At 35.1% G+C, this 15,767-nt stretch overlaps 1 protein-coding gene across 4 annotated transcripts in view; it reads right to left on the bottom strand.

Annotated features, from left to right (window-relative positions):
* Positions 1-6,315: 6,315 nt before the first annotated feature.
* The window catches only part of ITPRID2 (ITPR interacting domain containing 2), a 39,841-nt gene continuing 30,389 nt past the window's right edge, over positions 6,316-15,767 (bottom strand). For 2 of the 4 annotated variants that reach the window (XM_059051952.2, XM_059051953.2), the window contains exons 16-17: positions 8,452-8,569; positions 6,318-7,445 (exon numbers count right to left, since the gene is read on the bottom strand). In XM_059051952.2, the coding sequence (XP_058907935.1) occupies positions 8,465-8,569 (105 nt within the window). In that variant the 3' untranslated portion in view covers positions 6,318-7,445; positions 8,452-8,464. Of the gene's footprint in view, positions 7,446-8,451; positions 8,570-15,767 lie in introns of all 4 variants that reach the window. The other 2 variants (XM_059051949.2, XM_059051954.2) reach the window with 2 other exon arrangements.

Here is a 15,767-nt window from a genome sequence, read left to right as displayed (position 1 = left end):
CCAATTTACATTCCCATCAACAGTGTAGGAGGGTTCCCTTTTCTCCACACCTTCTCTAGCATTAGTTATTTGTAGATTTTTTAAATGATGGCCATTCTGACTGGTGTGAGGTGGTACCTCATTGTAATTTTGATTTGCAATTCTGTAGTAATTAGTGATGTTGAGCATCTTTTCTTTTGCCTGTTGACCATCTGTATGTCTTCTTTGGAAAACTGTCTATTTAGGTCTTCTGCCCATTTTTCTTTTCTTTTTTTTAAAAAAAATTTATTTTATTTTTGGCTGCATTAGGTCTTTCTTGCTGCACACAGGCTTTCTGTAGTTGCAGTGAGCGGGGGCTACTCTTTGTCGCAGTGTGCAGGCTTCTCATTGTGGTGGCTTCTCTCGCTGCAGAGCATGGGCTCTAGGTGCGCAGGCTTCAGTAGTTGTGGTGCACAGGCTTCGGTAGTTGTGGAGCGCATGCTTAGTTGCTCTGTGGCATGTGAGATCTTCCCTAACCAGGGCTCAAACCCGTGTCCCCTGCATTGGCAGGTGTATTCTTAACCACTGTGCCACCAGGGAAGCCCCTGCCCATTTTTCAATTGAGTTGTTTATTTTGGGGGGTTGAGTTGTATGTTTTTATATTTTGGAAATTAAGCCCTTGTCAGTCTCATCATTTGCAAATATTTTCTCCCATTCTGTAAGTTGTCTTTTTGTTTATGGTTTCCTTTGCTGTACAAAAGCTTTTAAGTTTGATTAGGCCCCATTTGTTTATTTTTGTTTTTATTTCTATTGCTTTGGGAGACTGACCTAAGAAAACATTGGTATGATTTATGTCAGAGAATGTTTGCCTATGATCTCTTCTAGGAGTTTTATGATGTCATGTCTTATATTTAAGTCTTTAAGCCATTTTGAGTTTATTTCTGTGTATGGTACGAGAGTGTGTTCTAACTTCACTGATTTACATGTGGCTGTCCAACTTTCCCAACACCACTTGCTGAAGAGACTTGTCTTTTTCCCATTGTATATTCTTGCCTCTTTTGTCAAAGGTTAATTGACTGTAGGTTTGTGGGTTTATTTCTGGGCTCTCTGTTCTGGTTCCATTGATCCATGTCTGTTTTTGTGCCAATACCATGCTGATGTGATTACTGTAGCTTTGTGGTATTGTCTAGAGTCTGGGAGGGTTATGCCTCCTGATTTGTTCTTTTTCCTCAGGATTGCTTTGGCAATTCTGGGTCTTTTATGGTTCCATATGAATTTTAGGATTATTTGTTCTACTTCTGTGAAAAATGTCATGGGTAATTTGGTATTGCATTAAATCTGTAGATTGCTTTGGGTAGTATGGCCAGTTTAACATTAATTCTTCCAATCCAAGAACATGGGATATCTTTCCATTTCTTTGATTCATCTTCAGTTTCCTTTTTAATGTTTTATAGTTCTCAGCATTAAGTCTTTCACCTCCTTGGTCAGGTTTATTCCTAAGTATTTTATTTTTTTGGATGCGACTTAAAAAGGGATTGTTTTTGTTCATTCCCTTTCTGATATTTCATTGTTAGTATAAAGAAATGCAACAGATTTCTGTATGTTAATCTTGTATCCTGCTACTTTGCCGAATCCGTTTATCAGTTCTAGTAGTTTGTGTGTGGAGTCTTTAGAATTTTCTATATAGAGTATCATGTCTTCTGCATATTATGACAATTTTTACCTCTTCCCTTCTAATGTGGATACCTTTTATTTCTTTCTCTTGCCTGATTGCTATGGCTAGGACTTCCAATACTTTGCTGAATAGAAGTGGTGAGAGTGGGCAGCCTTGTCGTGTTCCAGATTTTAGCAGGAAGGCTTTTAGCTTTTCACTGTTGAGTATTATATTGGCTGTGTGTTTGTCATAAATAGTTTTTATTATGTTGAGATATGTTCCCTCTATACCCACTTTGGTTAAGTTTTTATCATGAATGGATATTGAATTTTATCAAATGCCTTTTCTTATCTATTGAGATGATCATGCAGTGTTTGTCTTTTCTTTTGTTGATGTGGTGCACCACATTAATTTGTCTATGTTGAACCATCCTGTGATCCTGGGATGAATCCAACTTGGTCAACTTGGTCATAGTGTATGATCTTTTTTATGTGTTGTTGGATTTGGTTTGCTAATATTTTGTTGAGAATTTCTGCATCTATATTCATCAAAGATACTGGCCTGTAATTTTCTTTTTTGGTATTATCTTTCTCAGGTTTTTGTATACATTTGTTCTTAATTTTTAACTTTGGGCTGTAATGAAAAGTTTCCTGAAGGGGGCCTCTAAGATAACATCTCCTTGGAGATAAAAATTCCTTTTCCTGCTTACCAAATTTCTCCCTTTGAAGTAACTGACAGGTAGTAAGACCTACTAATCTAAATCCTTGCTACTAAAAGTACAGTTCATGGGCTAAAAGCATCAACTTCACCTGAGTGCTTCTAGAAATGCAGAAATTTGGACCCCAGAAAGTAGGACCCAGACCTACTCAATCAGAATCTTCATTTCCACAAAATCTCAGGTGATTTGATTTCTATGCATATTAAAGTTTGAGAAGCATGATTCTAAGTGGTATTCCATTAGAAACTTTTTTTGTTCCAAAGAACAAAATTTCTTTGTTGAAAATTGAAACTCAGTAATGTCCACCTTTCACGTAACAGGAGAATCAGGGTCCTTTGCCACTCCCTAGTTCTATTGCTTAAAAGACCACAATTAAGACAAATGATCCAGACCTGTATCTAGAAGTTCAGGTTCTCTCTTTCACATAATGCCTAATTTGCCATACCTCATCTACATGTTACCCTGTTTCTACCCATCATCATTACCACCACCACCACAAATCTTATTGAGCTATGCCAAGTGCATTTATATTCATACTAACAACTCTATGAAAGAGTTACTATTATTACCATCCCAGTTCTACATAGCAGACATCTGAACCCAGCTTGAGCCTTAACCACTAGAAACATGTACAACCTTGTCAAGTCAATGACTGCATGAATCTCATATATACCAGCCTTCTTACTTTAAATATTTTGTTACCCTTTCTAGTGATCTAGTACGTTGCTTTCTGAGAAAGTACCTGTAGAAATAGTGATACTTAACCACTTTTATTTAACAAAAACACTACTATGACTAGCTATAAGTGTAATTACACTGGAAAAAATAGGTATTCTATGAAAATGTACATGTATTTATGAACAAAAAGTAGCATTTACATTTCTATATTTCATGAAGCCAAACATGACATTTAATAATATTTTTATAAATTTATTTATTTTTGGCTGTGTTGGGTCTTGGTTGCTGGGCATGGGCTTTCTCTAGTTGCGGTGAGTGGGGGCTACTCTTTGTTGTGGTGTGTGGGCTTCTCATTGCGGTGGCTTCTCTTGTTGTGGAGCACGAGCTCTAGGCACGCAGGCTTCAGTAGTTGTGACATGTGGGCTCAGTAGTTGTGGCTTGCAGGCTCTAGAGCACAGGCTCAGTAGTTGTGGTGCATGGGCTTAGTTGCTCCATGGCATGTGGGATCTTCTCGGACCAGGGACTGAACCCGTGTCCCCTGCATTGGCAGGTGGATTCTTAACCACTGCACCACCAGGAAAGTCCCAATATTTTTAAAGGCATAAAATTATAAAGAAGTATATTTTGTAAAGTGTGTTACACTGTCAAGTTGCTCTCTTAGGAAAATTAAGAGATTTATGCACATTAGAATCAAGAACCAAAAATAATTTAGTCTAAAACATGAATCTCTGTTTTAAAATGTTATATTGTTGAGTATCATTTGAATGTTCAAATTGAGTACACTTGTCATTCAATACTACTTTTATTAATTCCATAAAAGTGTATTTATGACATCAAGGCTGATTCAAGGGACATTTTTGTAAATCTAAATCAATAGGGGCATCAAAAATATAGAATCTAGGTTCTATAAAACCACAAGAACATAGAAATATTTACAAAATGCATGTTTTATCTGTAGTTGTGTGATCTCCTCTTATGTAGTATATATAAGGTAACTTCTCAAGTTTCCTTCAATTTTTTTCTCCTAAGCCTAGAGGTTAATCAGTTAAGATATTTTGTCATCACTTCAAATATTTTTATTTCTAAAATAAAGCAACATTCTTTTCTCAGTTCCACTTCTAAGTCATTCTGAAGTCTGCTCTTCATATTGCTTTCCTATTCATTCCAACTTCATGTTACCTACATTTAATATGCTTTTCTATCCATTAAACAATGCTTTAGATTTTTTTTAAAAATGGACAAAAAGAGACAATTCCTAAATGTATTGTTTCTTTCAAAGGTCTAAACAATGTACTTTATTAACTTTCCTTAAAACATGCTCTTAACTCATTCTTTATATTTCCATTTTCCCAAACTCAGAACCTTAAAAAGTGTGGGTATCCAGCAACCTTTTGAGTGAACAGAGTGAACATGTAAACTAGTTAATCGTTGTACACAAAAGATTTAGCCTCCGTTGGGATATCCTACTGGAGGAAATGGATATCTTTGAGTACATTTCTGGTTTGTTGCTGGGCACACCAACATTCTGTACACAAGCCATTACTTATTCATTAGGAGAAACAGAGCATCAGTTGTGAAAATGAGAACAAAAAAAGGTGAAGGGCCTCACCTAACAGTAATAAATGGAAATAAACTGTATAGGAGAGCTATTAATTAGGTAAGACATCTTAACTTTGTACATTTAGAATGCAGCTAGAGTGTTAACTAAATGCTTTCAATATTCATAAATGATTCTAACAGCCATACATAACCTACTACAACTTAGATCCTTAATTTAATTATAAGATAGAATGTTTTGTCTTCCGACTTCCTAAGTGCTATCAATTCTTCCTTTCCAGGAAAGGGTTAAAAAAAAACAAAAACAAGAAACTGTGCTTCAGTTCTGCTTTATTCTCCCAACTAGCACTATACTCCCATTTGGACAGGTCAGGAGAATGGGCAGTACACCATCTCTTCAGGAATCCCCGAAACATACTTTTTTTTTTTTTAAACATTATTTTACATGCACTTTACTGCATTCTTATTTTCCTCTACAATAAGTTAAATTTTGTAAATCTAAAATTGCTCTAAAAATAATGTCTTTAAAAAAAAAAGGTGAGACATCCAGCTGAGCTTAATTGTCTTAATTGGTGTAAGACAATTTATTATTGTCTTAATTGGTATAAGACAATTATTTTAAATGTTACAGAAATTCAACCTAATGTTCTTAGAGGAACAGTACTTACTTCAAGTCTGAGAAGCTGCCCATTTTTGTCAATGGTACATCATTCACAGTGGCTCCCAACTTCCATATCACCATTTCAAATTTCTTTTTCCTTCTATGCCTTCTTCATTCAGGCTCTTAGCACAATAGGTACAAGCTATACACAGCTTGGGCTCTTAAAAACATGCCTTCGCCAATCATATAGTAATTCAAACTCGATTTATAACCTTTGCTAATATTCTTGATTACTTAAACCCTATCTTATCCACTTCCAATTCTTCAAGACTTTACTCAAACCAAATCTTCTCAGTGAAGACTTACTTCTCCAGCCACCCCAGGCTACACTTTTGCAGATTCTTTTTATGATCTTCATATTTTTCGTTTGATACTTTAAACTTGCCCATTAAGAAAAAAAAATGTCCTGTCCTTCTATCTAGACCCTCTCTCATTCATTTCAGCAGCTAGCATGGTGGCGTGAATATAGTAGCTTTCAAATGTTCAAGTACACAAAGATTTAGAATGGAAAGAGGAGATGAAGTTCATTTTATTTGACTTATAAACTGTGTAAGGGATTTGCCCATTGACTCAGGCTGTTATTCCAGTTGTATTACCTCTCATTTTGATTGCCAAATTCTGCGTATCTTGTATTGTCAGAAATGAACTATAAGTGGCTACAAAGCTGATTAGTTAAGAATCATTGATATCTGTATAACTATTAATGTTGGGTGTTCGGCTTATACGTATCATTGCAATTATGAGAATCAAGTAGTCAAATTGCTGAATAATTTGGCCAAAGACTAAGGTAATATTTTAATGTCTGTTCTTTGTAGTTTAACAGTGCATTTTAAAGAAGAGTTTTATTTTGCCTCAGATGGTAATCATTAGGACCACAGAACTGGATGAGACCAAGAGGCATCAGTGTGCACTCTTTCTCCAGGGTGGTCTAGTCTTAACCATTTTTGAAAGCATCATAGAGGCCTCTTGAGGAAAAGAGAATTTTAGCCTATTAGGTTATATGCTCCAATTCTTTTGGACCTTATTTGTTACTCATCAAATCTAATCCAAATTCTTCATGTTGTGGTTAAAAGAAATCACTAAAAACATGTTAGGCAAAATAAATACTTTATTAATTTTTTTTTTTTTTAGAAATCAGGCCTTTGTGTGATAATTCAAACATTTAAAAACCTTTTAGATATTCTTTAAAAGTATACTGTTAACATCTCAACCACTTTTGATTGAAATTTCACACAAAGAAATATGATAGAAGTTGAAAATTATAAATGCTAAAGAATAATTCTAATTAACATTTGGTTGTTACTTTACACATTTATTTAACATATATGAAACCAAATAGGAAACTACCTTCCTTTTTTTCCCCATAAAACAAAACAGTTCTCACTGGTTAAAAATGAATTAAAACCATCTATTATGAGAAAAACAAATCTAAATTACTTCCATTTTGAAAAAACAAAACCAGCTTATTCATTTCTATCCATTCAAGTCACAGGCCCCATTATTTTGGCAATACTCCACTATTTAGTCTAAAAGAAGAAACATCTCCTTATAATAAAGAAGTCTGGACAATGCAATAAGTACATAGTGTTTAACCTAAGGCATGTTTCCAAAAAAAAAATCACAATTGTCTTGGGTAAAGTAACAATGCTTTACAGTGTAAGAACATTAAGTAGTTTTAGGTAACATATAAATTCTATCCTACTGCTATTAGTAACCTCCTCAAGAATTAAGAGCAATTTTTACAAGAGAACAAGTTTTCTTCTTGGAAGTGACACTAATTAACAGCAGTGGAGGGAAAAATCATTGGTTGTTTCAAGCTCTCAAAAAATGAATCAGTTATTGCACAGTAAATACCTCATAGAGGTCAGTGTTTTAAGAAGCTAGTCTGAAGAAATATGTTATTTATAAGTTGGTTAAGTCTGGAAGTTTTCAAGTTTTAAAATTAATTCTTCCTAGGGAATCAATTGGAAAATATTGACATACAAATAAATATTAGGCTTTTCAAATGGCTACAATTTTGATAGTTTAGAAAAGAAATAAAGTCAGCAAAGTGCCTAAGTTTGTTTTTAAAAAAGATATGCACAGAAGAAATAAACATTGTACACTGTATACAGTAGCCCAGCTCAGCAGCAAGTATCTTCTGAAGCACAAATGACACCTCCACCAGTGTATATCATTGATAACTCCAATATCACACAGCTAATAGGACCCATGCCAATCTTAAAAAAGAAAGAGAAGTGAACATTACACATTTTTCAATTACTACTGAAAGGTCTTTAAAAGGGAGGATGAGAGGGCTTCCCTGGTGGCACAGTGGTTGAGAGTCCGCCTGCCGATGCAGCGGACACGGGTTCGTGTCCCGGTCCGGGAAGATCCCACATGCCGCGGAGCGGCTGGGCCCGTGAGCCATGGCCACTGAGCCTGCGTGTCCTGAGCCTATGCTCCGCAGCGGGAGAGGCCACAACAGTGAGAGGCCCGTGTACCGCAAAAAAAAAAAAAAAAAAAAAAAAGGGGAGGATGAGAATATTCTGTAAAAATATATATATATTTATATATATGATCCTCCTTTATAAATTATGACATGATTAGATATGGGACCTATGGGATATGTTTCTTTAAAAGACAAAGATACTAAAAATTTATGATTAAGGCTTGAAATCTTTTTTTTTGGTGGTATGTGGGCCTCTCACTGTTGTGGCCTCTCCCGTTACGGAGCACCGGCTCTGGACGCACAGGCTCAGGGGCCATGGTTCACGGGCCCAGCCGCTCCGTGGCATGTGGGATCTTTCCAGACTGGGGCACGAACCCGTGTCCCCTGCATTGGCAGGCGGATTCTCAACCACTGCGCCACTAGGGAAGCCCAAGGCTTGAAATCTTGATCCATAAATTGTACATTTGAAATAACATTAAAACCAGTGCTATCAAAATAAAACTCAGGTTTGAAGGTCCCAATTTCCCCAATTCCAGAATTTATTTACTATAATGAAATTTCAATAAAATGACAAAATATCAATAATCCCTTGGAGGTTTGAGATTATGAGTTTGACTTGCTTACACTTCAAATGAGGTTGTAAGAGGTTTTCACACTGCAGGATAACATATTACATACTTTCTATAAATCATAATTTAGCTAGAGAAACAGACCTGTACACTAAAAAAAAAAAAGTATTAAAAACTAAGTACTAATTTACATTGAGCTAAACAAAGAAATTCAGAAAAATTTACCTATAAATTCCATTTAATGACTTTCTTGCTTAGAATTAGATGCTTTACTTGAAGATACTGCTGCCAGAAGTCCACTTACAATTTCCCGTCTGATTTCCCCAACAATAGACTCTTTAATCTAGAATGGAAGAAGAGGAAAATAAGAATTTAACAATATTTAACTATAATCCATTTTATTCTATTTTCAGAAAAATAAATAAATAGCATTTAATTCCTGCAGTCAGCTAAACTATAGAGAAAACTACAACCTTCATGTAAACCCTTCATGAAATACAGAGAGCAAGTAGGGAATCACATCCATCTATCCTCAAACTCAGATCACATTCTGAGGTCTTGTCTAGCACAACTCAGATAGCTCCATTATAAAATATCACAATTCTCAAGTTGAGAACAATAACAAACGTTCGATTTAAAAACTTCATTAGATAATTTGCCCCATGACACAAAATAACCTTAAAGAACTGATTAAATGTTAGGTTCACTTTTATATTTTTTGTTAATGTCCATCATCTTTGTTTGGTAACCAGCAGGATACTCAAGTGTTCTCATTGTTAAGACTACCTATTAGTGGCAAAATAATATACAGGTGTATTGCCTGTTTATACTAACTGAAAGCAAAGTATCTAAAGAAGTTACATATTATTCTAACCTAACATGTGCATTTTAAGCGAAAAGAAATGATCATTTAGTACAATTTAGTTTAAAACACGAAAAAAATCCTCTAACCAACCATAAACTCTAAAGAAATAAATTTTTATTTAGTTGTATGGTACATTTGTCACCTGTCTGAAAATTTTGCTTCAGACAAGGATTTACATGTCATTTTATTGTTGGAAAAGGCAAACAGACTTAGGGGCAATGACAATTCCATCAAGATTTTCTTCCCCAGATGCCCAAACACTACACATGCCTATCTATGCCTTTTTCTCTCTAATGATATAGTATCACCTCCACATAGCCCTTTGTGAAGGCTTTAAATGTGTATTTCCTGAAATAAGCTGATAATGCCTTCCCGAATTAGCACTTGAGACACTCTCAACCAGCTTTTAAAAATTCTACATTTCCAGTTTCCTGTCAGCCTGATCTGTTTCTTTAAATGTTCCTAAGTACATCCTGAACACATCTCAATTGAAGTCTTTCCAAAAATGGCTCTGTATTATGTCATGCAAAATTGGTATACAATACATATTTACACATAAGTATTCAGAGAAACAAATGCTCCTTAGCTACCAGCCATCTGTACTGAAACGTATTTAAATAAATAGAAGCTTCTCATCTTACCTTCTACCAATATTTCTAAGCTTTAAACAACAAAACATCAAAAGTTTCTTAAGTTCATAGTACTTCAGATTCATTTTTTAAACAAATATGTATTGGATACAAATATTATGGAAACCAGAATCTCTCTGACACAATATACAAGTGCAAATGCAGTGTGTTGAATCAGATCCTCTGTAAATCTATATTTACAAAAGACAGTGAGTAGCAGAGTCTTTCAGTCCTGTTGTCCAATGCACATCTCTTCGTACTTCATCATTCAAAAACAAACTAGCTAACAAGTATTCTCTACAAACCAAAATTTGTGCCAACAGCCAACATTGGGTGTGTTGGGGGGTAAAGATATTACTGGAGTAAAGCATAAAAGAGTCTCTACCAAGGATGTTATGATCTACATGGGCACAAAATGAATATTGTTTCATGAAATATTGAAAGGAGAAAATTATTTATTAATTCATTAGTGACATAAGAACAAATTTTTAAGAATGAGAGACTAGTATGGGCTAGAAGAGGAAAAAAATAAATTCTCAGAGAATAGCAGTCTTTAACATAATAATGAAAAAGTAAGGAAAATTTCAGACAATAGTGAGGATGAAAACTGTAGCAAGAGCACCTTGGAGACACAGCAAAAAGAAGCCTAGCCAACAAGACAGTTCCTACTAGGTAAAGAATACAAGGGAATTAGAATAGAAACAGGGAGCTCAAATGGAAATTAATCAATGTATCCTGGCACACAGTAAGTGCTCAATGAATGTTTGAATAAATGCATCAATGAGAGAGTGAGACAGCACATGCCTGAGAGAGACAGTATCAGGCACAAAAAGGAATAGAAAGTAGAAAAACAAAGGACTACAGACTAGCACTGAAAATGACAAAATGCCTTTGATAATTTATTGAAGTAATAAATGTATGAACAAATAAATTAGTTCCAAAGTCTCCCATGCTACAGAGAGGTGGGAAGGATTAGTAGGGAGAAAATCAGTGGGATGGATGGTGAAGTCACCTTTATAACTTTCAAAAAGTAAGACAGGCTGAAGACAGGCTACTTGAGTTTAAGGAAGGAATGCATATTGGCAAATAAACAGGCTGACAGCAAGCCTGAAGTGTGGCGCAACACGTCCATTTATTATGCATCTACTGAGTGCTTCCTGTGTGGCAGCCATTATATCAAGTGATCACTAATAGAATTGTAATAAGAACACATGCAAGCTGTGTATTTACCAAAATACATGTAAAAGCTTGCCAGATGAAATGTAATAGATACAAAAAGGCATGAACCAAGCCTAGGAACTTCAATAAACAAAGTAATCTCTACACAGAGCAATCTATGTTTATGCTTTGATATGTAATTCTGTTCCATTTGCTTCTGTGGGCAGATGCTCATTTATTCTATTAAGTAATCTTCTTACCTTTTTTTTTTTTTTTTAAAGTAACTATAAGCAGTTTCAGGCCATTGATTACATACATCACAGACCACCTGGGCAAATTCCAAGAGTGTGTACACGTCCCCACTACAACATATGCAATCTGCACAGGAATGGGGTATCTTTCATCTTATAAAAGCTTAGTTATTAAATGAGTGTATTGAATATTTGCAAGAACTTCCAGTGTTTTCCTTCAAAAGAATTCTACTGCATTAACACATTTTAAATAATGAAAGCATTCTTTGAAAAAAGTTCACATAGGGTGAAATAATGGAAACAAAGGCCTGATAGACATCATTGTTTCATGCACCCATGACTGCAATAAGAAAACTTCCCTAGAGATATGGGAACATATGTATACGTATAACTGATTCACTTTGTTGTAAAGGAAAAACTAACACACTATTGTAAAACAGTTATACTCCAATAAAGATGTAAAAAAAAAAAAAAAGAAAGAAAACTTCCCTGAAAGTGTCTGCCAAGCATGTTTAATCCTCACCTACAAAACTGTTCAACCCAAGCTTAAATCTTGCCTTCATGAATAGTGGCTTTGTCAATGGGGTTAGAGACCCATAATTTACTGGGAAGACAATCTAATTTTCTTGGTAGCTGATACAATAAGCTTAAAAAAAAATTGGAATTCAGTACCATGTATATTTAAGTAAAAAGATTACCAATTTTAAATGAACAGAATCAAGACTAATCTGAATTTTAAATATTTTGTAAACAAAGTTTAACAGAACACCATTGTAATTGAGCTAAGAGGATAAGAACCCAAATTATTTGTTTAAATTGTAAATGGCATTAGACTAACTTATCTATTAACACATGCTTTTAAACTGCTTCAGAAGAGTTTATTTTCTTAAGGACATCAGTATTCCTTTTTTTTTTTTAGCCTGGCTCTCTGATGCTTTATTTATTTTTTTAAACATTTTTATTGGAGTATAATTGTTTACAATGGTGTGTTAGTTTCTGCTTTATAATAAAGTGAATCAGTTATACATATACATATGTTCCCATATCTCTTCCCTCTTGCATCTCCCACCCTCCCTATCCCACCCTTCTAGCTGGTCACAAAGCACCGAGCTGATCTCCCTGTGCTATGCGACTGCTTCCCACTAGCTATCTATTTTACATTTGGTAGTGTATATATGTCCATATATACACTACCACTCTCACTTTGTCCCAGCTTACCCATCCCCCTCCCCGAGTCCTCAAGTCCATCCTCTAGTAGGTCTGTGTCTTTATTCCTATCTTGCCCCTAGGTTCTTCATGACCTTTTTTTTTTTTTTTTTTTTAGATTCCATATATATGTGTTAGCATATGGTATTTGTTTTACTCATTCTGACTTACTTCACTCTGTATGACAGACTCTAGGTCCATCCACCTCACTACAAATAACTCAATTTCATTACTCTTTATGGCTGAGTAATAGTCTATTGTATATATGTGCCACATCTTCTTTATCCATTCATCTGTCGATGGACACTTAGGTTGCTTCCATGTCCTGTCTAAACAGAGCTGCAATGAACATTGTAGTACATGACTCTTTCTGAATTATGCTTCTCTCAGGGTATATGCCCAGCAGTGGGATTGTGGGGTCATATAGTAACTCTATTTTTAGTTTTTTAAGGAACCTCCATACTGTTCTCCATAGTGGCTGTATCAATTTACATTCCCACCAGCAGTGCAAGAGTGTTCCCTTTTCTCCACACCCTCTCCAGCATTAATTGTTTCTAGAGTTTTTGATGATGGCCAATCTGACCGGTGTGAGATGATATCTCATTGTAGTTTTGATTTGCATTTCTCTAATGATTAATGATGTTGAGCATTCTTTCATGTGTTTGTTGGCAATCTGTATATCTTCTTTGGAGAAATGTCTATTTAGGTCTTCTGCCCATTTTTGGATTGGTTTCTTTGTTTTCCTGATATTGAGCTGCATGTAAATTTTGGAGATTAATCCTTTGTCAGTTGCTTCATTGGCAAATATTTTCTCCCATTCTGAGGGTTGTCTTTTCATCTTGTTTATGGTTTCCTTTGCTGTGCAAAAAGCTCTGAAGTTTCATTAGGTCCCATTTGTTTATTTTTGTTTTTATTTCCATTTCTCTAGGAGCTGGGTCAAAAAGGATCTTGCTGTGATTTATGTCGGAGTGTTCTGCCTATGTTTTCCTCTAAGAGTTTGATAGTGTCTGGCCTTACATTTAGGTCTTTAATCCATTTTGAGTTTATTTTTGTGTATGGTGTTAGGGAGTGTTCTAATTTCATTCTTTTAAATGTAGCTGTCCAGTTTTTCAAGCACCACTTATTGAAGAGTCTGTCTTTTCTCCATTGTATATTCTTCCCATATGTGTGTGGGTTTATCTCTGGGCTTTCTATCCTGTTCCATTGATCTATATTTCTGTTTTTGTGCCAGTACCATACTGTCTTGATTACTGTAGCTTTGTAGTATAGACTGAAGTCAGGGAGTCTGATTCCTCCCTCTCCGTTTTTTTCCCCTCAAGACTGCTTTGGCTATTCGGGGTCTTCTTTGTTTCCATATAGATTGTGAAATTTTTTGTTCTAGTTCTTTGAAAAATGCCAGTGGTAGTTTGATAGGGATTGCACTGAATCTGTAGATGGCTTTGGGTAGTAGAGTCATTTTCACAATTTTGATTCTTGCAATCCAAGAACATAGTATATCTCTCCATTTGTATCATATTTAATTACTTTCATCAGTGTCTTATAGTTTTCTGCATACAGGTCTTTTGTCTCCTTAGGTAGGTTTATTCCTAGGTATATTATTCTTTTTGTTGCAATGGTAAATGGGAGTGTTTTCTTAATTTCACTTTCAGATTTTTCATCATTAGTGTATAGGAATGCAAGAGATTTCTATGCATTAATTTTGTATCCTGCTACTTTACCAAATTCATTGATTAGCTCTAGTAGTTTTCTGGTAGCATCTTTAGGATTCTCTATGTATAGTGTCATGTCATCTACAAACAGTGACAGCTTTATTTCTTTTTTTCCAATTTGGATTCCTTTTATTTCTTTTTCTTCTCTGCTGGCTGTGGCTAAAACTTCCAAAACTATGTTGAATAATAGTGGTGAGAGAGGACATCCTTGTCTTGTTCCTGATCTTAAAGGAAATGCTTTCAGTTTTTCACCATTGAGAATGATGTTTGCTGTGGGTTTATCATATATGGCCTTTATTATGTTGAGGTAGGTTCCCTCTATGCCCACTTTCTGGAGAGTTTTTATCATAAATGTGTGTTGAATTTTGTCAAAAGCTTTTTCTATATCTATTGAGATGATCATATGCTTTTTCTCCTTCAATTCGTTAATATGGTGTATCACATTGATGATTGATTTGTGTATATTGAAGAATCCTTGCATTCCTGGGATAAACCCCACTTGATCATGGTGTATGATCCTTTTAATGTGCTGTTGGATTCTGTTTGCTAGTATTTTGTTGAGGATTTTTGCATCTCTGTTCATCAGTGATATTGGTCTGTAGTTTTCTTTTTTCTTTCTTTTTTTTTTTTTTTTTGAGTATTCTGTCTTATGCCTTGTTTGATCTACTACGTATTTTGCTTGCTAAGTCCTTCTTTGTAGACAGTTAAAAGGGTCAATGCTAAGCCAAAGTTTGTCCAAACTATGCCAAATTCTGAATTAAGGAGTTTCTAATTAAGAGGTTTAATAACAAATTCTAAAAACTTCTTCAAACATTTGCCTTGCATATCAGTCTTCAAATTATAAAATCTTCCATATTTGATGGGAGGTTCTTATAAACGATTAATTCTCTAGCACCACCACATTATGATGGGAACAACCAACTTTTCTATTAGCCAAAAAATCAATGTTCTGGCTTAGGGATGCTTTACCCCCAGGAAATTACTTACAGCACATATCAGGCCATCCATTAACAACTTTAAAAATGAGGACTCAAGTGTGCATTAAGGGAGTATTTGTGCTAAATGAGTACATAAAGTCCAGTTTCCAAGGAAAATTTTCAAACCAAAACAAGCTAAAGGGAACACAAATATCACATTTCTGGGCGGGAGGAGAGTACCTTAAAACTTATTTCCTCAGTTAACATATATATTGTGGAGAAAAATAATTTTTGGAGTAAAACTCAGTTCTACTCAAAAATTGATCTTTGATGTGAAACACATAAATAAGAATGGATTATAATCAGTCACACCTAACTGAGCAAGGTAGATGTACAGACCCTGCTAAATATCTTCCAGCCACAACCAACCTACAAAAGTAATTACATTTGTAGGACAAATAAATTTATAGAATTAAGACCTTTTAAACTTTAAGTTGGTAATTCATGTACATACATGCAGTCTCATCTGCTAGGATGATGCTTGTTTTATAAATGTGAATTTGTCTGAATGTCAGCTGAACCAGGGAACAGAGTACCCAAACTGTACAAACATTAAACACCTACCAGCTATGTCAGTTCACTGTGTTATGAAGTGCACCTATCTGCACCTGGCATTAAAACTTTCTGCTGGATTTCATGTCACCCTCCTCCACCACTTCACAATAACTCACAAGCTGCAACCCTTCCAAAGTCCAATTCCACAAGCAAATTTCAGGTCTTTCTCAAGGTAAAGTGTCACATTATTG

Source organism: Kogia breviceps, chromosome 2, assembly GCF_026419965.1.
Source record: "Kogia breviceps isolate mKogBre1 chromosome 2, mKogBre1 haplotype 1, whole genome shotgun sequence".
Taxonomy (NCBI): Eukaryota; Metazoa; Chordata; class Mammalia; order Artiodactyla; family Physeteridae; genus Kogia; species Kogia breviceps.
The sequence above is the reverse complement of the archived record's forward strand: the minus strand, read 5'-3'. Positions and strand labels throughout refer to the sequence as shown.